Here is a 24,893-nt window from a genome sequence, read left to right on the forward strand (position 1 = left end):
GAGGAACCCCATCAACCTCTGAGCAGTTTCCTCTCTGAAGCCATCAATCGTGGGACTAAAGCTAGGCTGCATAATGACATTGTGGCAGTATACTCGCGCGGTGCTGCAAAACATATTAATGTTAGCCATAATGAGTTTGACAGCCCAATATGGTTGTCAGGGATCAGGGAGGATTTTAACTGGCAAACACTGCCCTCAAATGGAAGAGAGGAGTTAGAGCAACTGCAGTAAAAGGTGCAGTGTCAGGTTGGTGCAATTGACTATGTAATATTTTTCATTCTCCGTGATTGTTTTGAAGTGTTTATTCATTAAAATGGCACTCAGTTTTTGAGTATGATAATTGATGGTGTGTATGTTCATTCTGGACCGTGTTATCTTACCCTTCTGAATGTTGCTGGCTTGTTGCTCATTCATGCATCTACACATCATGTATGCCTGTCTTTTCATGAATGCGCACTTACTGTATATGGATCTATGCTTACATGCCTGTGTCTCCTGCCTATATCCTAGAATCTTGGAGCTGCAGCAGAATGGTGACATGGATATACTGAAACTTAAGTGGTGGCCCAAGGACAGCCCCTGTGATCTCTACGGCTCAGTCCAGACAAGACAGCGCGGCAACGCCCTGGACATCCACAGCTTTGCCGGCGTTTTCTGTGTCCTGGCAGCCGGCGTGGTGCTCTCTTGCCTCATTGCCATGGTGGAAAGCTGGTGGTCACGGAGGAAGGGATCCAGGGTCCCCTCCAAGGAGGTAGGGGGATGGATGGGTGACTGAAAGAAGAAACGACAGTATAGAGAGAGGTATAGGGCTTACAATAGATCCCATCTCTTCTCTTATGTTGTGAGAGGGGAAAAAAGCAGTGAAATAGGTAGAAAAAAGAAAAGGAGGGGTCAAAAACGAGTACAAGTGGACAGATGATGATGGGATGGGTGATGGGTTTAGTTTCAGGTCTAGCTGAGGCTAGGGGTGATCGGTGTAGAATTACTACATACAAAGCCTAGACCTCGTGGCCAGGGGTGATAAGTTGAAAAAAAAACATAAATTCCTCAAAGTCAGGATGCATGAGGAAGATAGATATGAGCAGAGCCTTCCCTGTGAAGGAGTTGTGGCACTGACAGCATCTGGAACCTTTGAAAACCTCCCATATTCACAATTTAATTTCCCCTGAACTAAATTTGCACACAAGCAACATCAGCAATAATATCCTAATAGCACAAGCTGCAACTGTATTTGTTGCTAAGCTTTTGCACATTCTGTCAACAAGAATCCTGGAGGTGCTATATTAGACCTCAGTGATAAAACTGGCATTGATCTTTTGCATAGTCTTGTGTATGTAGGAAGGGAAAGAAAGGTCAAACAGGACTGTCAGCTTATAAAGCATCCTGTCATGTTATTAATTCCAGTTGTTTGCGTGATTCAAGTTACCATCAAATTATCAAAATGATTAACCAAAGAGATATTCTCTTCCAAAAGCAAATTTAATCTAAGTGTAAACTGAATTAAGCAGCAAATTTAACTTAACTGAAGAGGGTGTTTATTTTTTACTCATGTGTTATTCCTTCTTAGTCCTCATCTAAAGTACTGCCAATTCATACTGATGCCAAATAAGATATCTAACATGAACTATGATGTAATAATCGTTGGCCTGGGTGACATGTCCATGATACACATACTCACATTATACACTCATACTGGGAGTGTTATGAATTACCTGGTGTAGCTGCTTGTTTTCACAGTTAGATACTCAGTCCCCCAAGACCATGTTTATATTATACCCGCAACATCACTACATCTCTTTACATATGGATGATTCAGTGACAGTATGCTACAATTACTCTTAATAAGTAAAACTAATAAGTGTTTACTCTATTGGCTCTATAATGTATTCAGTATTCTGTTACTGTTGGTGTCCTACATAATCTCACTTCTTTTTAAAGTTTTATTAATGCTATTTTGATGGTGTTGATTAATTTAAAATGAGGCAAATGCGTCAGTGTCAACAGGGTAATCAGCCACTTATTTTTCTGAAAAGTTAATGTTTTGGAGAAAAGAGGACACTGGCAACGTTAAAAGCAGAATACAAAAACAGCTTGAGGGCCTGTTGGAATGCTGCAGTATGCCTTGACCAAGGCAGAGTCAGAAACACTGACTCACAGTATTAAACATGTATATTTATACCGCCGTTCTCTCCAAAACAGTGGCAACACTCCACCTTGTAAATTAGCAGCAGCGCCCTATGAAATATCCAATCAGCCTATATGCAGTTGATCACCTCAGCAGGGATATCATTTGAGGCAATCAGAGTGACTCTGGTAACATCTTCCCCTCATAGAAACCCTGCAGTCTGTTGTGATGTGGTAGCTTTAGTTGCTCCACCATAGACAAGAAAGGTAACATCTTCAAAAATGACAGCATGTTTAGTTGCTTTTCTATGAATGCATTGTAATTACACAAGCTCAGGCCTATTTCACCAGAATATAACAGAGTGCTATGTTTACCAAAAGAGGGAGAAAGTGTTCAACTAAATAACTAATCAAAACTATGAAATTGCAGCAAAGTGTAGCAAATTTGGTATGCAAAACATGCCACTGATGAACTGAAAGAAATGTAATTATGTGTGAAATAATATTTTCACTTTTGGTTTAGAGTTAATTATTTATTTGTTAGTAACAAATTAGACTGAGGCATGAAGCAGCACAGATTAATGTTAGCAGAAAATGGTTTTGCCATCAGGTAAATTACTTCAGCCTCAAACAATTGCGTATTCCCTTTTGAGGAAGCTATTTGAAAAAGACAGGTTAAGGTTAACTTGCGGATAATGATTTTAGAGAATTAATGTAGAACGGTTTCCTAAACTATCATTCAACTTCCAGTCCTTAGCGACAGTGTTGTAGTCAAGACTACCTAAATCGAAACCAAGTCATGACCAAGACCAGAGCGTATCGAGACCGAGACAAGACCAAGAACAAGCAAAAATGTAACTTAGGAACAACGATTTGTCACCACATGCCCTGTCTCCTCAATTTCTCACAAAGTTAACACTGCTTTAGCTAGTGTTACATCCCTCAATTTATGTTAACTAAATTAGGTAGCGTGCACACCTAGCTAGGTGGCAAAGCTGGCAAGCAACTGAAACTAGTGCCCTGAAACACACAGTATATACATACAGTAAAACTTAAATTAGTAGCCCGGGCTTTTATTTGCTTCAATCACTGAACTCAACCTGCCTATATATGGGACAGGCCTTTCTTTTGCACAAAACCCTTGCTCAGCAAAGATGGGAAATACTATCAAACTGTTTATTTAAACCAGTATGAATATTACTTGTATAAAAATTAGGCTATCGAAAAACATATCTATTACGAATCAATAATTTTATCTAGTGCCGATGCACAGAGAGAGAGAGAGAGAGAGAGAAAGAGAGAGACCAAGAGACCGAGAGAATGAGAGAGACTGAGAAACCTGTATCAAAATACCGGTAGCCTACCTTAGAAAGGATGAAAGCCAAAGGTTACCATAGTTATTTCAACTTGGATTTATTTTTATGAAAAACTGTAGAGATGACCATTACACTAATTAGAGCTGTCTAAGTGAACATCTCTGCATGACTCTGACTACCAAAAATAAGTAAGAGAAGCCTGTCCCTATCTCCTTAATCTTTGGTGTCATGCTAATTTAAAGTTCCACCAAGAATAAATTAGAAAAGATGACAAAAAGATGGGAATGGAAATTGTGACTATACGCAGGATGATTTAGTGTCAGATCAGGTTACTTTTCATGATAAAAGACCGATAACACCAATCATCTGGAAAGTAATTTAGAGGGAAAGTTTCAACATGAAAACTCTATGAACAATTGGTCCCAAATGATTGAATGAGCATCTCCTGGTTGAACATTGGTATATCAACAAAAATTAGTGCATTACTACATCTCCACAATTTCTAGCTTTTGGAGAAGATTTCTTCCACTCATAGGTCGTCATTTAACTGTCCTGAGGGATAGTAGTGAATGACTTGAGTGGTGGTGACGTCCTTTGACATGACATATACCATAAATAAAATTTAAATAGGTGTGTTATTGCAGGCAAACATGTGGTTTGTGACTTGACTGATGGGCCTCATCAGCTGTGATCACTTTAGTGTGCAAAGGCTTGGAAGTTTCAGACAGCTTTGTTTTCTGCAGCCCAATACACCACCTGCAACTGCTTGCAACTGATCAACAGTGGCAAATGATTTGTTGTATTTATCACTTGTCCTTTGGGCTGTTTGCTCATTGATTTATTTAGTTGTTTAATTTTACTTGCACTTCATGTGGATTCCTCTGTCCTCTTTAGAAAAGGAATTAGTTCAAGACTAGACTTGCTGATGTGAGAGGATTTGTGCACTTCTGTGAATACACAAGCAGGAGGTATAACGTCACGTGCAGACTCCTCCCATCTCAGTCAGTTTGCCATGTGCAAGCTCCCCATGCAGCTGGCATTATGTGCCGTTAAACAGACTACAAGCTGCAGTGAGAATAGAGCAACATGTTCAACAGCAGGTTGACTGCAGTTCGATCTACTTAAGCTTAATTTAGTTTCTTCTGTATTGCTGCCATAATTTCATTCTCCACCATCCAATTGCTTTGGTAAATCAAGTCATATATATATTAAATATTTACTGTGCATGCTATTGCCCATTATGTAGAGATCCTATAGTATGTGATTAAAACAGATTGTATATCTGATTTGGTGCATTGTGCCTAAATAAGAAATACAGTTATCAATTCTGAGGCCCAGTCAGGTGAAACCATTACTGCTCCCAACACAACCAGAAATAGCTCTGTTAAATATGTTGGGTCGCAATTTATTGTTTGTAATCATTTCTGAAGGGTTGTAGATTATATGTTGCCACACATACAACATTGGCCCAACTGACTGCCAATGTCATTTTGTTTTTGATCAGGCAACAATATTTTTTTCTTCAATACACACACCGGCAGACTTACCAGATACCCCCTACCACCAGCCCCCTGCTAAGTAACCAGCTTTAATCTGTCATTCAGATCAGTAGTCATGTCCGCCACCGAGCTGCCACAAAGACAATAAACCTTTGGTTGAACCCAAAGTCATGTTAAGCACAGTGTGGTTCAGCTGCAACACATACATACACACACACCCCCCGCCATCTTCATTAGCCACTAAGAGCAGCCAGTGGAATCAGCCCCTGACTGAGCGCAGGAGTGGAGTCGCAACAGCGAACAGGAGGGACAGCAGGGATTTAAACGCTGATAGTCTTTGATTCTCTTTGTAGATCTTGTTCAAGGTTTTGCATATCAAGGCATCAGGCAGTAACTGACATACGGAAATCACTCTTATTGATTGATTGAAGTCACATATGGATGATACACTATAATACAATTCCAGTTATTGATATTACTATTATTTGGTCCAGTGTCTCATTGAGTGCCAATAAATGAGGTATATAGTTTTTAAGTTATTTTTTTTATGTTTAGAGGAGGGAGTAAGATTTTAGTTGAATACAAATCCAAACAAAGCATTTGGACAGCAGTGGGAGCAAAGCAATGGGATATCCAAGTTAAGTACAAACTAATAGCATCATTAGAATAGCCCCTTCAGTGCTTCCATGGTGAAAATGAAGTTAGCTCAGTCAGCCATGATTGTTTTTGATAGTTGACCCCTGACATTTATCCTTCACCCTATCAAAGCATTGACCTATTGATTGCCATTGGTTTAGCTCAAGGTTTGCTCAGAGTAACCACTGAACCTCAAGGGGTCAATATGCTTCAAACAAAGTGCTTGTCGGATCATCAAACATCGTCTGAAACCCCCTGCACCCACTCTTTTCCGGTTGGGGACGCTGCATCCAACAATTTTTGTAACTTTCTTAAACCAACAATCCAACCTGCATGCCGACTTCACTCAGCGAGTGGCCAGGTGTATGGAGTTGAGAAAGTGGGCTGGAAATGAACTTTTCTCTCAAGCTCTCTATTTTCATTCTCTAACTACTGTCTTCACTTTTCGTGTGTACAAAAAAAGTACAACAATACGAATGCCTTTGCGGAGATAATGCCCCAAAGTGTGCGCCGTTATCCCTATTTGAACAGTTATGGCGTCTCGCTAGTCTCTATGCCAGCCTTTCACCCCACCTTTGACTGTGGCTGTTTGGGATAAAGAACACTTTTGCCTTCAGGTGTGGTCGTACAAATGAGTTTGTTTCAAGCATACCCCGGCCTTAAGACTTGTCTATAAAGGCCACTCAAAAATAGAACTCACCTCATCAATCAAAGTTTTTCATTTGACTGAGATATTATTTCTTATTTCTTCCTAAAATGATCCTGTCGTAACATGTAAAAACAGTGGGAATACCATACTCAGATCTCAAATCTCCATCTGTGCAGAATGTTTCCAAATGGGCAACCAACTGCAAAGATGGTTGCTGAGAACAGAACAGGAGAGAGTCAAGCTGGGACCACTGCAGTATGTCCTGACTCAGTGGAGGAAGGAAGACAAATTGAAGTCAACTTCAAAGCAGCTAATTAGATAAATTGCATATGTTGCATTTTATCGACTGGGGAAAACTCTGCCTCTGCATGCAATTTGGCCTTAGTCATGGCCAATGGAGTAAGTCTAGTGTGTTTAATGTCATCCAACTTCCTTAAGTTAAATTAATAAAGTGAAGCAAACCATAAAGCTTGTAATTAACTCCACTAGACGCCTTGCTCTCTGTCAGTTTAAATGAAGAACTTGTTGGCCCCTGTCTTGCCGTCACAGTGAATGTTAACACCACTTGAGACCATCACACCAAGCCAAGAGCATGCAGCTCCCTGTGCATTTTTGCTAGCTTCACATAAAATAGAAAAGCCTGGTGACATATTCTTTATGCGTGGGCCTAGAAAACTTGGCTTACTAAGATACATTGGCACCAACAGTATGAATTGGGAGTGCAGACTTGGCATAAGGACTCTGCTTCCAATGCCCTACTCCAGCACAGTGAGTTACTACAGATATAGACTTACTGTATAGAGAATTCAGGCTAATATCAGCCACACAGCGTTTTACATGGTTTTCTCGCCTATTATTGAATGTATTATTACAGACTGACAATATTCCATTTGAACCATCATGCCGATTTTGGAAATCACTAAAACCATGGTGTTACATAGAACATTTTAAATTAACTTGCATGCTATCTGATCTAACTCTCACCTTGGCTTAATCTATAATGAGCAAGTGCACAAATGTAAAAAGGATTGATGCACATTGAGTGCCATCGGGATTATCAGTTGGGTCTCGCTTATCACAGATTGTTGAATAAAACCTGTGGATTATGTGTTCAAAACTACACTGACAGTGCTAATCATTTCTAATTAGAAAATTAATAGACTCATCCTCATTTGTCCTTCCTGAAGACAGCTTCCAGCTTCCCCAATATGACCACTCCTACAGTAACACACACACACCAATGAGCTCGCACTTTCACATGCATGCATACACATCATCATTGCCTCAAATTTAACTCACCTTTTCCGTCATGCCAGGCTTGTGTCAATATAATGGATATACCATATCATGAAACCCATTGATACAAGATATACACTTGTTCACTTTGTTTTAAACATTCCTCATAAGCCCTGGTGGTTTTCCGTTCACTTTCGTTCCCTCTCTCATCGGCAGCAATCAAGAATCAGGTTATCTTACTCTCAATGACATATACACAAATTAAGATGGATGCAATTCACTTAAAATCAGTAAATACTTGCACAAATCATGACCACATTCATCCATCAGATTGTATGGCGAAAACACCATCCCCACCTGCCACCCACACATGCGTCCTGCATACATGAAAACCCACAGTCCACTGTTCAAACTCTAAAACAACTAAGCTGTGTTTTTGTCTCTGTGTTTTTTATACATACTTAAACATGCATAATCTCATACTTTACATGTCTGTACATGCCTTTACATTCATACTGTATGCTGTAATGCTGTGGTAACTGCTTTTGACTGTGGGCTATGTCTGTCAGTGTTTGTGTTTGTGCTATGGTTCTGTGTTGTGTGTTGTGGAATGGCTGACATTGTTATCTATGATCCTGCTTCTCGATGTAAACATTTTACTTATGAGTTTTTACTACTGGGCTTATACACTCACAAACAGAAATACACACATTTCCACAGAGTTGACTAATATGAGTCAGAAATAATGGTGAGAAATGTATCATGATTGAGCACATCTGACAAGGATATGCACACAAAATAAAAGCGGGTTATGTAACTGTTTTTTTTCAGTCTATCTGCAAGTCATCCCTGCTATCTTGGGATCTTTAAGAGTTAAATAAATTATGACTACAGTGCACTACAGTTTTTATATCCTAAATATATATTTCATTTGGTAACACATAAATATTTTACCTAAATTTTTGGAAATTAGTCAGCCTCTATATTGCTACTATTTAACTGGGCTCAAAAGCATCTGAACTCAGTTTGGGTCGGTGCCTGGTTATGTTTGTAATGAAAGTTCTGTATATCTAAGGAAAAATGGATCAAGGTGCCCCTACCACTGCTTTGGAAGCTAGTCTAAATTTTGACATTATGATTCTTCTGACAAGCTATTTCCAGATGAGTGTCTGAGGCCCATTTCATTCATAACAGGGTGGCTGTATTGCTTTACCCTTTTTGGCCTATATATGTTCTGCCAGAGGTTTGTATGAAAGAGTTCTGTCACTGGAATCAACCGCATCTCCAAAAGTTCAAAACTGACAGTAACTGTAATGCTGCATACTGACAAAATGCAAATATTTGTCATTGTCAGAACTCTTCCATAATGGTAACATCTGTGGTTTTGACCATGTTTGATATTTCATATAATCCGTGTAGATTTAGCATGAGAAGAGCAGGCACTTCCTTGTGTATCATCTCCTTTGGTACACCTAAAACAGCTCTTATTTTTGAAGTTTGTAGTTTGGAAGGGAATTGCCAGTCTACTCGTTCTAACTCTATATAATGATCTGTGTCTCTGTGGCTCAAAGCTCTCATATTGCCTTTTTGTTTTGTTTTTGTAGATAAGTACTCTGTGTTGAGGGGTGTAGCGGGCGAGGGGGAGAGAGAGAGGGAGAGAGCAATACAAAATGCCATTTAAACATCTCCCCTTTCCAGGTATATAACGACTGTGTGAATGTCTCTCTGAGGACACAACACAGAACGACCTGCTTAACTGTGTGTGCTGACTGACTGCCGTGTCTTTCTTCTCGCTCACCCCCCACCCGTCTGTCTCTCCAATTGACTTCTCTCTCTCCTCCACCTTACCATCCTTCTATCTGCCTGATCTTGTCTGTCACTCATCCCTTCTCTGTCTTTGCCTGCGTGCCGTTTGTCTGCCTGTGTCTTTTTGGCTTCTTTGGGTTTGTTTGTTTTTTTGGGCTTGTTTTAATCTTCCCACTCAACTTGCATGCACACAAACACACAACGACATTTATATGAATTACTCCACATCTCTCTCCCATCACTCTCTCTCTCTCTCTCTGTCTCTCTCCTCCTGTCCCTTTTGCTCACACACACCCACATGCATGTCACACACTCACACCAGACGCAGGCAGATGGCCCATCTGCCAGGCAAGCTGCTGATCCATGCTCTCACGGCCCCAATGAGCACCCTCTTGCCCTGGGCGGTCAGACCCAGAACCAGACCCCCAACACCGCCAACACCACTGTTCCCACCGCCACCCATTACCAGCCCCCAGCATGCTGCGACATTCCTTGCGCCCTGATCGTGCAGCACTCCTACGAACCCACCAACCCCTCCGAGCTCACCCCCAAAATGAGAATGACTACCTTCACCACCTCACCTCCCACCCCAAGGTTATATATACAATAGAGGATAAAATAAATTATTGGTTAGTAATGCTTGAAGACAGATGCTATTTGAAATGTCATGATATATAAATGGTAATGTATTAAGAGAAATGATGGACATCAAGGAGCAGGATTCAAACTTTGGTATTCACAGTATAGCAAAGCTGTACCTCTTTCAAAACCGTCTATATACCTGGCATGTTGCCAGTTGACTATGTGTGCAATGATGCCTTTCTGCCATTAGAGGGTGCTGTCTCTCCACCTAGAGGCAAATAGAGCATCATCTTTGACAGAGAGACAGTCAAAGTTACATGCTCTGTAAAGTTATATATGCAGGTAAAACCCTGCAATGAAGTATTTATTTTATGTAACAGAGATTTTTGTAAAACCTCATATTGTAAAATGAAGCCAAAAAACTTTTTTTTTTCTATAACTTGGCTTTGTTATCCAAAATAAGGCCTTTGCATTACACAATAAATTAGCGATGTATATTTAATTACATTTCAGACTTTTAGATTTACTATTTTGTTTGTGTCAGTGTAGGTTAGGATCATTTGGGTGGTTCAGTGTTGACTTCTCTTCTGTAATGTTGGGCATTATAATGGAGGAAAACATTACGCCGTAATATAAATGCACTCAGGTCCACTTTTTTCCACAAAAACCTTCCACTTTTCCTTGTCTCAGTCCCTTTCCGTCACCCCTCGTAGTTACCCATTAGTCTTCTTTCACAGACAGCAGATTGACCATTTGTGATTCACTCTTCTCTTTCACTTCCTGTCATTTCTGTGATACCAACTCTACCCTTTCAATATCCCCTCCTTCAAACATTTAGTGTGTGTATGATAGTGTCACGACAAACATTAGCGCCGCCTCGTCCTCTCCTTCCTCCCACTGTCCCCTCCTTAGATGGCAACCAGGGGGCCCCACTGTTGGTCCCCTCTTCCATGAGCTACATACAGTAGGTCCAGAGCCCCCTTCAGACCCCCCAGACCCGAAGGACACGGTCAGTAACTCTATCTTTGCCCCCAATAATGTGACTTCCTTCCTCACAAAACCCTGTTTGACCTTACCCAAACAATATTTCCATGAAGTGTGCAACATCAAAATGAGACACCTGGAATTATGTGCCACCCCACACTTACCTTCCATTAAGCTAGTGAAGCACATTGCCACGTGTGTGTGCGTGTGTGTGTGTGGACAATGCAAAAATTGAAAAAAGTTTTGGAAACTCTCTCCAGCACCTTCTAATACCTTTCACATAAGCCTTCTCCTCTCTATATCTTCACCTCATTCATTGCAAGCTCCCTTGCACCCCAGTCCACCCTTCCCTATCCAGTAAAAGCATGAAACACCTTTCACTGAGTGTTACCATCCTTTAGACTATGTGGATAAGCTATTAAATGTGAATATAGTCATTATAAGTTTCATTTGACTTATACTGTAAGTTAAGTTAAAACTTAAGTTAATATATGTGCTTTGTCTTTAGGTGGAATTGTTAAGATTGTTAAGACTGTTAAACATTGTTTGATTGAAGTTAACTCATCTACATTCTATGATGCAGTTGATAAATAAGCCATAACAGCTGACTTGTATGTGGCCTGGAAAAAATTCACTTGAAAATGAGATGTCAATCTCAATGTGAATTTTTTGGCAAGATGGCCAGAATGCCATACAGGTGACAAGAAGCAGGAAAACTACATAAGATAATAAGGTGTTGTAGAGTATTCTGACTGCCTTCTATAATATAAGTTGTATTTCTAGTGTAATATTATTATATCAACAATAGACCCCTGCACCTTGGAATCACAGAGCACACAGCATGATGGCGGTGTGATTTCTATTAATTCCAGATTATCTGCACTCCCTTAAAGAACTTGTAGAAGTGTGTGTATGTTTCTCTCCTTTATATCCTGACCACAGCTCAAGAGTGTGCTTCTGTATCCTTCCCTCCATCTTTCCCCTCCTCTCTTTTTGCTCTCCCTGCTTCCTGTCGCATCCATGTTTCCCTCTGACCATCAAACATTTATTTATCACTTTTATTTTGTGTCACCCTCACTCTCATTCTCACACTTACCTACTGCAATTACTTCAACTTTAATCTCATTTTTAATTGTGCCAAAACTTTTGGTGGCCACACGCATGCCGTCTTGCACTCATCATTTCATCATCTGCATTGCCCAACACCCTTCTCTTGCTTTCACTATTATTCTTACTATCCATGTATACTGGTCGGATGGATGACATGCCTATTGCTGAATACAAATTCACCCCATCCCTGTCCGCTTCCTCTTTTTCAAAATATACCCTCTCTGCACATACTCTCCTGTGCTTCCTTCATTGTTCTCTCCATTTCCTTACCTCTCTATTTGCACTACCCTCACTCCTTTTCCTTTACCTCCTTTCTCTTCTTTCCTTTATCCAACTTTCCTTGATTCATCCCTCTCATCTTCCTTCTCACCATCTTCCTCCTTCACCTCCTGTCATCCTGTCTGTCATACTGTTCCCTTCTCCATTTCCCTCATCCCCTTCTACCATCCCTGGATCTTTCTCCTATCCCTTCTCATCCTGCCTTTTCAACGACTTTCTTCCCACCTTATATTCTTTACAATTGCCTTCCCTTCCCATTAACCTCTCTTCCCTTCTACCATTTACCATCACTGCTTCCTCTTCTCCGTCCTACTCCTTCCCTGCCCCTCCTCACCTGCAGGACGATAAGGAGATCGACCTGGAACACCTACACCGCCGGGTTAACAGCTTGTGCACCGAGGATGAAAGCCCCCACAAGCAGTTCTCCACCTCTTCCGTCGATTTAACACCACTTGACATGGATGCACTGCCTGCCGCTCGCCAGGCACTAGAGCAGATCAGTGATTTCCGCAACACCCACATCACCACCACCACCTTCATCCCCGAGCAGATCCAGACCCTCAGCCGCAGCCTCTCTGCCAAAGCCGCTGCTGGATTTTCCACTGGTTTTGGTGGTGGTGGCGGGGGCGGCCTTCAGGACCACCGGACTGGCGGGGTGGGCCCTTTCAGGCAGAGGGCCCCCAACGGTGGCTTCTTCCGCAGCCCCATTAAAACAATGTCCTCCATCCCCTACCAGCCCACAGGTCCAGGACCCAACTTTGGATATGGCAATGATCCAGACAGGGGCACCTCTATATGAAGAGTTGCTCAGGATACAGTTGGTTCAGGAGGAGGAGGAAGATGAGGAGGAGGAGGAGTAGAAAGAGCAGGCAAGGTGGCTAGGGTAGGTCATGGGATGGTAGAACAAATACATTATGGCTAAGCTAAAAAGTCAGAAGATCTGTGTACATAGGAATCTTTATGTTTTCAGTTTCTGCTTGGGTGTTTCCAGGGGTATCCATTTTGTATGTGGAGAAGACGAAGGAGGTGGAGGTCTGTTGAGGCATTCCTTATCCTCCTGCAAACCATGCTGGTGAGGTGCAAAAAGCGAGGGGGGGGCTTGAATCTTTGCTTTATTGTTGTTGTTCTTGTGATTGTTTGGGGGATTATTTTGGGGGATATGTGTGAAAGGGGATCTTTTTTATTGTTTCTGTTTTATGATATGAGGACTGCCTCATGTAATGAAGATCTGCTGAAATGACCTGACCATCATTATCTTAACCCCACCTCCGAGGGTTTAGTTTATACTACTCCAACCACAGGAAACACTTCTATATTCCTGTGAGCTCCAGGGCTGCCATTGGTGGATGACTAGTGGTGTCTTTAGCCATTAAATAATTACAAGGGGCTCACACTTCTAAGCAATTATGGGACAGTTATTTTATGAAGGCATATATAACAATAGTTTTGTCTGTAGCCCTTGGAATACATACAGCAGCCCCTTGTAGTTTTGAAAGGGCCCCGTCTCAGTGAATATTGGATGATTTCACTTCTCCAGTTTTTCTCTGCCTTTTCACTATGTGGGAGTCCAGACTGAGATTTCTCTTCTCTGGTGTTGTTTCACCAATACCTGGTGTTCTAACTGTGTAATCATCTCCAAGATGGTGTCCACACGGTGGCCTGACTAGACCTAAGACTTTACAGCTGAACACATGCTGACACCATCATGGTGCATCGGTCTGGAAACTGCTGAAATGCCATGACAGTGCAACAATATGACACTGTAGAATCACCAGTTTGGTGTGGCGATCTTAAACTATTTCTGCCATTTTGGTGCATCAGCCTGAAACTGTTTTCACCATTTTGATGCACATTAAAGACTCTTTGTCAATCCCACTGCACTGTACCAGTGCCCACAGACCTGTAAGTGATTGTATGTAGATCTGACCTTTTCTTTTCTCACCTGTGCTGTGCTATCTGCTTTTCAAGTCAAGGTGAGATCCTCCAATCAGACTCTGAGGGATAGTAAAAAGGGATAATACAAAAAAACAACTTAAAGAAAAAAAGCATAAAAGACTAGCCGAAAGACTTCAAAAAGCTTATGCTTATTATATGTCTTTTATTGAATTTTGTTTTTGAAAAAAATAGATTTTAATGCGTGGAATGTGTTTTGGTCAGGAAGTACAAAAAATAACATTGTTCTGAGCTGTCTACTTGTTTTTTTCTCTCAGCAAACTTTGAAAAACTGCTAAATGAGTGCTGTAGTCTCTGGTTTTGCATCATTAAGTCATTCAAACTTATACTTTTGATTTTTCTTTGTTTTGCTTAATTTTAGTGCTGCCATGACCCGTGTGTTTAAAAGATAAAAGCTCATTCTGTAAGGTCATGTCATGTTCAAGTTCATTAATCACTTCTTATCAGGTTCACGTGGTGAAATGGAGTTTATTTTGTGTTGAAGAGAAGCCATTGCAACAGCATCTTCAGTACAGGCCTTATACGTCAACTAGCTAGCTGTACCCTCCCGACTTCCAGTCAAACCCAAAATATCACAGTGTACTGGAAACATTTTAGAGCAGCAAATCAGTGGTTGTGCTTTAGGGTCATTGGAATGTCACAAAGAGTCAACGGCCATCGGGTCCCAATGGCTGCCTTTTATGAGATGAGTCCGAAATATACTTCTATTTCATATCTGTAATGTTAAGGGTACTGTTTATATAACTTGTTTTTTTTAAAGTGCCAATTAATTAAAATGAGACCATTAAGGTGCATTTTGGGGTGGTGAAGGGGAATGGTACATTAAGAGCATTAAAGGAATATTTTGAGGATTAGGGCGTGGGGTGGTAAAATAGAACCAAATCTTTTTCACTAACACTGTATTAATAATTGATAGTTAGTTGTATAGAACAAGTTTTCAGTTTGTTATCTTTAAGAACTAAAACTGCAAAATGTTGTGCGTAGAAAACTCAATCAAGCCACAGTGTTTTGAAGCAAGCATTCTTAGGCATTCTTTTCTTATATTAGGCTACAGTATGGCTATTGAATGACACATAGGACACAGACATTTAAAAGGTTTTATTTAGTATAAATGAGAGAGACATTATAAAAATGTATATTTTACATGTTGATGCTATTTTTGTTTAACAAAAAGAAAAAAGTATATCATGATGAGCTTTATTGCTGAGTTTAGCAGTCACATTACTGCATTTGGTTTTCCCTTGTTCTGCCCATTGGTCAACAAACACATGAACACAATTTCTGCTTTTCTCATGTCATCCTGAGTTCATTTTATTATTTGCTGGCTAAATAACAAAAAGTGGCAAGTTGATTAAAAAGAAAGCATGCACAAACTTGCTCTTGCGCTATTTGTTAACATTTTTAATTTGATACATAGAACTACAGGATTTACTTGATAATTTTCAAAAATTTATGATGTACAGTATTTAATATAGGCCTATTTTGTTGTATGTGTTGCATATTATTCAAAAACTGAACAAACTGGGGCCTCTGTTACAAGTGGCAAAGCTTTCTGTGTATAATTTGTCTAATAAACAGGTTTTCTACAGTGGGATGGTATTTGTTGTTTTTGCTAATCTAGACAATTATATGTGAAAGGTGGTACATTTCAGAAACATGATGTACATCATCTTATGTATCAACAAATTGTGAATAATTACTGGTCACGGTTCTGTGTAATTTAGGGACTCAACCCTCAAAACAGCATGGCTCTAAATTTAACACTAAATTTCTCTGTTCACTCCAATCATATTTAAATTCCCTCAAACTCAGCATTCAAAGATAAAGGCACCTCACTAATGGCTAACTTTTCATAAAAGTAAAATTTCACACTAAAGTACCTTCCACAGAACAAGTGTCACAGGCGATTTATTTTGGTCAACAGAGGCACAACAATCACAATGGAAAACTGAGAAAAGCTCCAGAAGACTTAACATCTTCCTTTTTCTAGACAAAATGGCAAAGTTTCTCCTCTCCACAGTGTTTTGTTTTCGCTGTGTGTGGCTCGTCTTCTTTTCCAGAAGAAATGGTTACTAATTTTCCACCAGTCACATCTTACTGGTAAGTTGACCCAGATCCTGGTAAGTAGTCATGCTTTGCTCAAAACAGAGTGGCTGTAACTTCAGGGTTTTAGTATGGATTATCTCCCTCACTCTCTCTTTTCTTTTCTTTTCTTTTATCAACATGTATCGTTCGGCAACAAAGGACATCTAATTTGTTAATGTGAAGTCAGCGAAGAATCCAGAATAACCCGTTCAACAAAAGAAAACATTTCTCAAGAAAAATCAAGTATTTAAGTTCGAAGCTGTAATAATGACTAACCTGGCCTTTTTGTTAACTTGCATGTCACAGTGTCATTTTGACCTTTTAATTTTTAAAGAGTCAAGTGATCCAGAACCAATACACAAGTAAAATTGATTGATGCAGACAGGGTGTCATTTAATAATGGATGAAAAAGGATTTCATCCCTTCTAGTAGCTGCAAATTATTAAACCTAATAGATTTAAGGAGGGAACATTGGGTGAAAGTTAAGGGGAAAATACAAATGCCATTTTTAAATTGGTTTAGGTGATCTGAGATGATTATATGTGTGGAATACATTTTAAGTTCAAGCATGAGCTAAGCTTTTGTGTCTTTCACTTCAAATAGGCTTTCACTTCAAAGGCTTGTATACTGCTGTTAACAGCTGGATAGGCACACTGCTGAGGAGGACTGCTGTCAAGTTCAATGGAGCACTACATTGTAGTTCTCCATTTTAACCAAAGAGTGGCACTATTTAGCTCCTCCAATTGTCAGAGAGCTCCCTGTCTCTCTTTCAGACTTGACTCAGTTTGTGTTTTTTTAACAAGATGAATGGCAGATATTGCAGAAATGACTGAAGAAATGACTTTATGTTGATGGTGCTTTGAATTACACTGGACACAACTGCACAACAACCAGCTTGAAGTCAAGCTAGACATTTTCCTATTATTGTACAAGTCAGAGGAGAGATCAAAGTCAGCAACCTTCAGTAACTCTAACCCATTCATAATTTTTACTTAAGTAGAAGTATAGAAGTATTAGCAACAAAATGTATTTAAAGTATCAAAAAAGTGTTATCGTATATTATTGGGTAAATACTAATCAACACTTACAACATCAACATGTAAGTAGCTTTATAATGTTGCAGCTGGTTGGGGAGATTTTGATTTAAATATATAGTTGAATCTATAATCATACATTATAAGTTGATTATATATTTTTTATGTAAAATGTTGATCTTCAAAGTAACCAAAGCACTCGGTGCAGGTAGTAGAGTAAAACCTAGAACATCATATGGGCTACCTATTACTTATTTATGCCACAATATTTATATTTATAGTTACTTTCCACCGCTGTCCATAAAAAAAAATGCACTTCAATTTTATGATCTTGATTTGACAGGTATTTGTATGGCAAATTCATAAAGTTTGGAGATAAGAAAGTTCCCTTGGTGTAGCTGATTTTAGAGCTTCAAGATACATTAATATGTTGGCACTTGACCAAAAACAATATCATGGATTTAGTGAATTAAGGAAAGGCTACAGTTAAGTTTTGAAATCCCTGTCCAGCTCCCCTCACTCCAGTCTCGTGCCCGCCGCGCCCCGGTCTCCCGGGAGATGGGAATGGGAAGCGGCAGCACGCAGACTCCTCTCGCGCATTGGAATGGGAGCCCCCGCCCTACTCTCCCTCGAGGAGCCCCCCAGGCGTGACCAATGGAACATAGAGTCTCCATTGTGGCTTCGACACTTTAATAATCGCCAGCTACAATATCCAACCTGTCGGTAGCTTCAGGAGCCCGGCCCGGCCCGTTGGATGGGGGGGGGCTTGTAGGTGGGAAGAGGGGGCGAACGCTCGGCGCCAGACCTCTAGCCCACAAGACGTCCCCATGATGAATACATGAATAAAAAATAGAAAAGATTGATGTCGGGTCATCTCTGAAATTATGGGATTTCTTCCCACAAATTGTGTGTTTCCCACAATTTCCAGCTCCCCTAGTTTTAGGAATCTCGTCTTTTCAGAATATGGACCAAACCCCATGTTTCTAATCATTCTTATCATAGCCTATAGTATACTTTATGTTAAAGTTGTGATGTTTAATTGATAGGGTAGCCTACTGCTTATAATGTCGTTTTAGTTCGGCCTGAATTTTGTGATGAGCTCATTCAATGTTGCTGACAAACCTCGGACTGGGCTAACCTTGCCCCTGATCATTGTGCCTCACACATTAAGCTACTGTGTTTACCATATAGCTGAGGCCATATCCTTCTTATCCTAAATCGACCGTGGCAATTAGGGTAAATAGCCAATGTCCACCCAGTAATCAGCCCATTGTTCCTTTGCCAGGTTAGGCCTAGATTGCATCTCAGTAAGCATGGTTGTTTTGAACAGTAGACTGCAGGTGGTTCCCTATATTTATTTTTCCTGTCTATAGCTATACAATCTTTCCTTTCAACTTGTGTTCACAGCTCTTATTAAAATATCTGATAGTTAATTGAACAATAGATTTCAGTTGTATTGTCACAACCTAAGCGCACATTATGTTCTGTCTGCGTGTGTATTCGCGTCTTTCTGTGTGTGTGTGTGTGTGTGTGTGTGTGTGCATACCTGTGTGTGTGCGTGTGTACTTTCTCCTCACTGCTTCCAGTTGCAACCGCGCGCCACATTTAGCTCGTGTCAGTACGGAAACAGTGTTGAGCGCGAGACCCCTGCTCATGTTTCCTTTCGCTGTGAAGCCTTTTTTTTTACCGACAGGGCGTTCCGAGAGCCGGATCAAAAGGTTTTAGACCCGCTACAAAAGAAAAATGGAAACTGGAGATGATCTTAGAATGAATGAATTGACAATGAGCGCGCGAGCCCCATCCTTTTTTTCCAGCTGACTTCTGGTCAAGTTTTAGGCTACTTAGCCCAAAGCTCTTTGGGCTAAGTAGAGACTTTTCTCTCTCAACTTTGTTAATGTTTACAACTTATTCCTTGTATTTGTGTCACCGCTGAGGGATGAAATGCAGATATTTTCTAAATTTTAAAAATAAATCTTTAGGCCAGGTGGCTGTATTCAGATGGAGCCCCATACTTTGAGTTGATTTGGGGGAAAATATGATGTTAAAGTCTGTTCTTTCAGTAGTCTTACATAGTGACTGTGATAGGTCTATGTGTGATGCACCTTAATCTGTGCTGACTTGAACTTTGGAGTTAGGGGGTTCTGGAAAACGTTGACGTAATCAGGTTTTACTGTTGCCAATGAGATACGAGCTTAAGTGCATCCTTTACACCGAGGATATGAGTGCACGGGACACCGTTTAAACAGTTGAGGATGGCAAATTAACCCCTTTCAACCTTTTCAGCTCCCTGTATTTCCTTCTCCCTCCCTCTGTCATTCCTGAGATGTAAGACAGACAGGTAGGAATTATGATCCAGCTGCGTACGTCTCGCGCTGTCCACGCTCTTTACCTAAAACCGTCACCTCCCCATGCACGTGCGTCCTGTGGGAGGTTCCCCTTACCTCCCTTGCGTTAAACACTCCTTAAATTGTAACGTTATCATAAACAGTCCGGCTTCGGGGGGGCTATAATCACCTCTCTTGGGCTTTACCAAGACTTCTCATTGGACGTCAACACGCGACCAGCGCGAGGAGGGGGGCTCCCAGACGCGTGCCGCTTTTTAAACCGACGCCGCGCCTTGAGACACCAGAGAAGGAGTCCCGCACGCGACAGTCATAGCAGTGTGTGCCTCCAATAACTTTTTTCTAATATTATTAGTCGGTTTAACTCTACCTAGCTACCTTTGGGTTTTTTTTTTTTTTTTTTTTTTGTTTTTTTTGGAAACATGGATGTCCTAAGTGTGGAAGACTGGAGCAAAGGCGCACGGGAGGTGGCAGTCCTCGAATCGCGGCAGCAGAGCCTGAGAGTGGTGGACCAGCTCGAGGAGTCCCGCTACGAACCTGGACTGACGCTCGTGGACAGCGGCAGTGACCCACGCGCCTGGCTGGCTCTGGTGCAGCCTTCTGGCACCTGCGCGGCACACGCCACTTCACCTGACTACCTGCGGCACTCGCCCTGCCCGAGCACAGGCTCCTACCACGGTGAGAAACGCCGCTTATAAATCCCATTTTGGACAACATTTAAAAGTAATATCAGCTGCAGTGCAACATCTCACGCATCAGGCAACTGGTATTTGCAGTGGTGATTAAGTCCATCTGCTGCACTGAAGGTCTCAGATAAGCAGAAGGAGCATTGCTTTCAGAGAGCCTAAGTGCAACGTTTATTTTGTACAATTTAAAAAACCATTGGTGTGAGTATATACATTTACTATAGGTTGTTGTAAAACCAGACCAGTTCAGTAAATGTTTGTTTTCATTTTTCAGAGAGTGGCTCCCCGGAGTCCTCGGACCATCCCAGCCCTCCCAGCTACAGAAAAACTGCCAAGAGCCCCTCCTCTTCTTCGCTCAAAGTCAGAGACCTGTGCCGTCTTAAAGGCACGGTCACCGGGTCCGAGGAGGAGACGTCCACGAGACAGAGAGCCCCGTCCAGCAAACCGATCGGCGGGGTCCAGAAGCAAAGGCGCGTGGCCGCCAACGCGCGCGAGAGGAGGAGGATGCACGGACTTAACCACGCGTTTGACGAGCTGCGCAGCGTCATCCCGGCGTTTGACAACGACAAGAAGCTCTCCAAATATGAAACTTTACAGATGGCGCAGATTTACATCAACGCGCTGGCTGAGCTGCTCGAAGGTCCGGTCTCCTCTAATAACAACGACAACGACGTCTCCAACAATAACAACTCGCCAAAGTCTGGCATTATGCTTTCATCCGCCGTTGGTTTTGACGGGGCGAAAGACATGGCTTCTCCGTCCCCTACAACCTGTAGGACAGCGGCGGCTGTGCCCGTCTCAGGTAGCAGTTTACCTGTCCACATCAGCGGGATGCCTTTCCGCTCCTCCTTCGACGACGGTTCGTTTTCCACCATGGTTGAAGAAGCTATGTGTTCGCCCTCTCCTTCCTCCTCCACTCGGGCAGGCAGTTCGCTCGCACCGGTCGGAGGTGGGAGGAAAGAGTCTCCCCGGAGCGACGGGGAGTTTTCCCCGCACTCCCACTTCAGTGACTCGGATGAAATAGCGATGGAGCTCCACTCAAGTGAAGAAGATGACCTTTCAGAACTCAAGCTACCCAGACACCATCATCACACTGTTTCATTCTGAATGATTAAAAATAACAGACTATATTAAAGGTTCACTATAGCCTGCAACAAAATAATGTCCGTAAACCGTGTCAATCTTACAGTCGATCTGTTGCAAAACGCATTTCTAAGAGGATAGAAATATTTGCTTCTTCAAAAAAGTCGTGTTCAATTTTTAACAATAGCCTAATTCTATTTTATCAACTTGTTACATAGTCTAAAGATTATTTTTTATGTGAGCTAGGCCTAATTCGGTTCTGCCAATAGATATAGCCTATAATTTTCAGTTTTCATGGAGACGTGGCTGGAAGACCCCTCTGCCATGTCGCGCCCAGCACTGCCATGGGTATCTCCCACGTCACTCCGACCAAAAAGCTGTCTTCCACAAAATCATAACTCTATGGATAATTTCTTATATTTGATAATGTAAAAAAACAATTTTTTGTAGCTATAATATGATTTTTGTTGTGATTTATGTTTTTATTTGTTAATTTGTATGTATAATGTATTTTGTTTTGCAACTTCAAAAGTTCATAATGTGCACTTTACAAATATACGAGCCAGAGGCTTGAGAATTGCGTCTTTTGTTTTCAAACCATAAACAATATTGTTTTGCTTTGTTTGCTAGTATAGTAGCCTACTGCCAATTCCATACAAATAGCCTATTTAACGTAGCCATCATTGCTGCCTTCTTTTGTATTTTCTTTTTTATATCTTCAGATGAACTTGTGTGTCTTTTGCTTTCACTGGATGAGATTAATTGACATGTATTTATTGCTGATGTTTCATTTGATTTGCTTTTTATAACTTCACAGTTAAATTTGCTGAAAAAAATCTATCATTTTGCCATTTATTGTTATGTCAATTTGATTTTGGGAATAAAAAGCAAACGAAAATGTAGGCCTAATGGTTCTTTGTCTCTATTGTTTCCACGCACCTTCCTTAGATAACTGCAATTAACTATTTTATCAATTATTGTTTTTAAAATACATTTTTATTGTATATTTCCATCTAAAGTTTTTCCCAATATTATAATAATAATACTAACATTAAAAATAATAATAACAATGGTTGGTAAAAGAAGTCAGTTAGAACTATTAGAGCTTGGTACAACTGAACATACTTGTGGTTTAAGCTATCATAACGACCAATAGCATAATAATATTATTACTATAATTATAAGGGTTTTGATAAACAGATCAATACAAAATAAAGGTCATAAAATATTTCATTACCTATTTTTATAAATTGCACATGAAGCATAACGAAATTTACATCTACAGTACCGTAACCTTCATAAATGGCTATATATTTTCAAAACGTAGCCTATGGTCACAGTAAACTAACAGGGCCTTAGTAAGTGAGGTTTAGGGGATAATAAAGTTTACTGTTTGACGACCAAAGTGATGTGGGGAAAATATCTGTACTTCAAACCACATCAATGGGCATTTCCATTAAAGAAGAAAGAAACTTTCAACACTTGATCTCCTGTAATTTATCGTAAACTAACAGCGACGTGAAACGTGTCCAACACGCGCTCGCTCGCCATATGCTGCAGGTGCACGCGCCCCCTGGCCTACAGTCCTGTGATTAAGTGTTTTAAACTGCAATGTTTGCGGCACCTTTGACGCAGAGAAGCGCTGCATTAAATTATAGCACAAAGTTGTTTTCTTGCAACAATCTTCTCCTCTACTCGGCGAAAGTTTTTTTTCTTGAACTATTGCCATCTCGTCCATTTGGTGAATACCAGATTTGGTAATGGGGAGTGTGCATTAATTTCAGGCCATTGTTGGCAGGCTCGTGGGCCGAGGTGTTGGATGGCCTCACTGAACACGCGCTGTCAGCTGGTGAGCGCTCGCGGGTCCCCACCGTGTCCCCGAGGACCTGACTCGAGAGGGAACACACTTTCTCAACTAAAGAAAGGCCTGCACACACACACACACGTCGGTACACCTCCTCCTCTCTACTTTTTTCTTTCTCTTTTCTTTCTCTCTCTCTCCATCAACTCCAACAAACACGCACGCACCACGCTCACACTGGCTCTGGCAACCTGTCCTGCTGCGTGACTCGAGTTGAAGTGAGTTTCTTTCTCTTTCTCGCTCTCCAACCTATTTGCGGCTCATCTACAATGTTTCAAAAGCCTGGTGGACAAAATGGCGTGGTACAAAAAAGCAAAATACTTGGAAATGATTTATGAAACTACCTGTTTGCTACCTGTCACTGCTCTGCCACCCACCCACTGTTGTTAGCCAATCACAACCCGTGCCCCTTTGCTCGCCTCTTCAAGGCAGGGAATAAAGGGAAATATAATGACGATGCTGTGTTGAATTATTAACAGAATTTATGCAGGTAGAGCTGTATCTGAGTATGATCAGACAGCCATCTGCAGCGAGTTCGTGTTGCGGTGAAATGGGATCAAGTTTCAGTAAACATTTCGAAGGCATGGGCCTACTGTAGAAATATAACAGCAAAAAGTATGTTCTCTGTTGGGAAATACCAGGGAAATCATCGCGCTTCCGTAACCGGTTCTAAATAATAAATACATTTGATGAGGCCACAATCAGTACTGAAATGTAGCCTAATTTTCGTCTCTGATCAAGTCCGAACAATCATTGAAACTTCCCTTGATTTCCAAACCGCAGGCTAAAATGAGATAAAAATTGCATGCACACTGCACAAGAAAGAGGAAAGGGCTTTCATGGACGTTTTACATCTCAACGAAAACGTTTGTTTTTATTGTTTAAAGCATGCATGTGTGCTATACAAATAAGTAAACCACCAAATGTGGATAACGAGGAAACCCACAACAGTGCGTCTGCGCTTTGAGACGAGTTCGCATAACATTTAAATGAATGGTTCACCGCAAAAACCATGGGACGTAGCTTCTAGCCAAATCCTTGTCTTCAGCTTAATATCTAGAGCTGTTTAATGCAAGGACTTCAGTAGAACGTACATTTCTCTCACTTTGCATTTTAGAAGGCTAATTGGGGTCCCAAATGAGATAGGCTACATTAATGTTTTTTTTCTGAAATGACAGGCTGCATTTATATTTGGTCAATATGAAGGTGGTATGATAATGATCACTAACAGGCTTTATATCTTTAATCAGTGGTGGTACGTATAGAAATTGGGAAGTAAAAACAGTCTATCTTCAACAGGTGGGATGCTGGTCAGGTTGAGGTTTCACTGTTTCACGCACATTAATTATTTATGCACGGATGGTCGTTATGAAAAATAACAACAGTGGTGGAGTTAGGGAGAACGTGAGACGCACTGACGCCTGTGGATGGTGTTGTTTCTTTGCTGTATTTTGGCGGTCTTTATGTTTTTAAGGAAAGTTGTTTAACAACGACATAAATGGACCTTTACCTGTCTGCATGTTCCAGCTTGTGCCTTACCTTCCTCTGACACACCATAACAGCCTTATAAGGACACGTTTTCTTATCCATCACATGCCATGATGCCATAAACAACAAGTGGAAAACTC

At 41.0% G+C, this 24,893-nt stretch overlaps 2 protein-coding genes across 7 annotated transcripts in view; both read left to right on the plus strand.

Moving 5' to 3' along the window:
• Positions 1-15,762, plus strand: part of grid2 (glutamate receptor, ionotropic, delta 2) — a 535,356-nt gene extending 519,594 nt beyond the window's left edge. For 2 of the 6 annotated variants that reach the window (XM_044195946.1, XM_044195941.1), the window contains exons 15-16: positions 511-751; positions 12,562-15,762. In XM_044195946.1, the coding sequence (XP_044051881.1) occupies positions 511-751; positions 12,562-13,020 (700 nt within the window). In that variant the 3' untranslated portion in view covers positions 13,021-15,762. Of the gene's footprint in view, positions 1-510; positions 752-9,064; positions 9,159-9,588; positions 9,896-10,686; positions 10,858-12,561 lie in introns of all 6 variants that reach the window. The other 4 variants (XM_044195942.1, XR_006377990.1, XM_044195943.1 and 1 more) reach the window with 4 other exon arrangements.
• A 3,498-nt stretch (positions 15,763-19,260) lies between these two features.
• On the plus strand, positions 19,261-21,978 carry atoh1a (atonal bHLH transcription factor 1a). The gene is made up of 2 exons (XM_044197389.1): positions 19,261-20,313; positions 20,596-21,978. The coding sequence occupies exons 1-2, from the start codon at positions 20,058-20,060 to the stop codon at positions 21,426-21,428; spliced, it is 1,089 nt and encodes a 362-aa protein (XP_044053324.1). The 5' UTR covers positions 19,261-20,057; the 3' UTR covers positions 21,429-21,978.
• Positions 21,979-24,893: the final 2,915 nt, after the last annotated feature.

The sequence above is a fragment of the Siniperca chuatsi genome, linkage group LG5 (assembly GCF_020085105.1).
Source record: "Siniperca chuatsi isolate FFG_IHB_CAS linkage group LG5, ASM2008510v1, whole genome shotgun sequence".
In the NCBI taxonomy this organism is placed as follows: Eukaryota; Metazoa; Chordata; class Actinopteri; order Centrarchiformes; family Sinipercidae; genus Siniperca; species Siniperca chuatsi.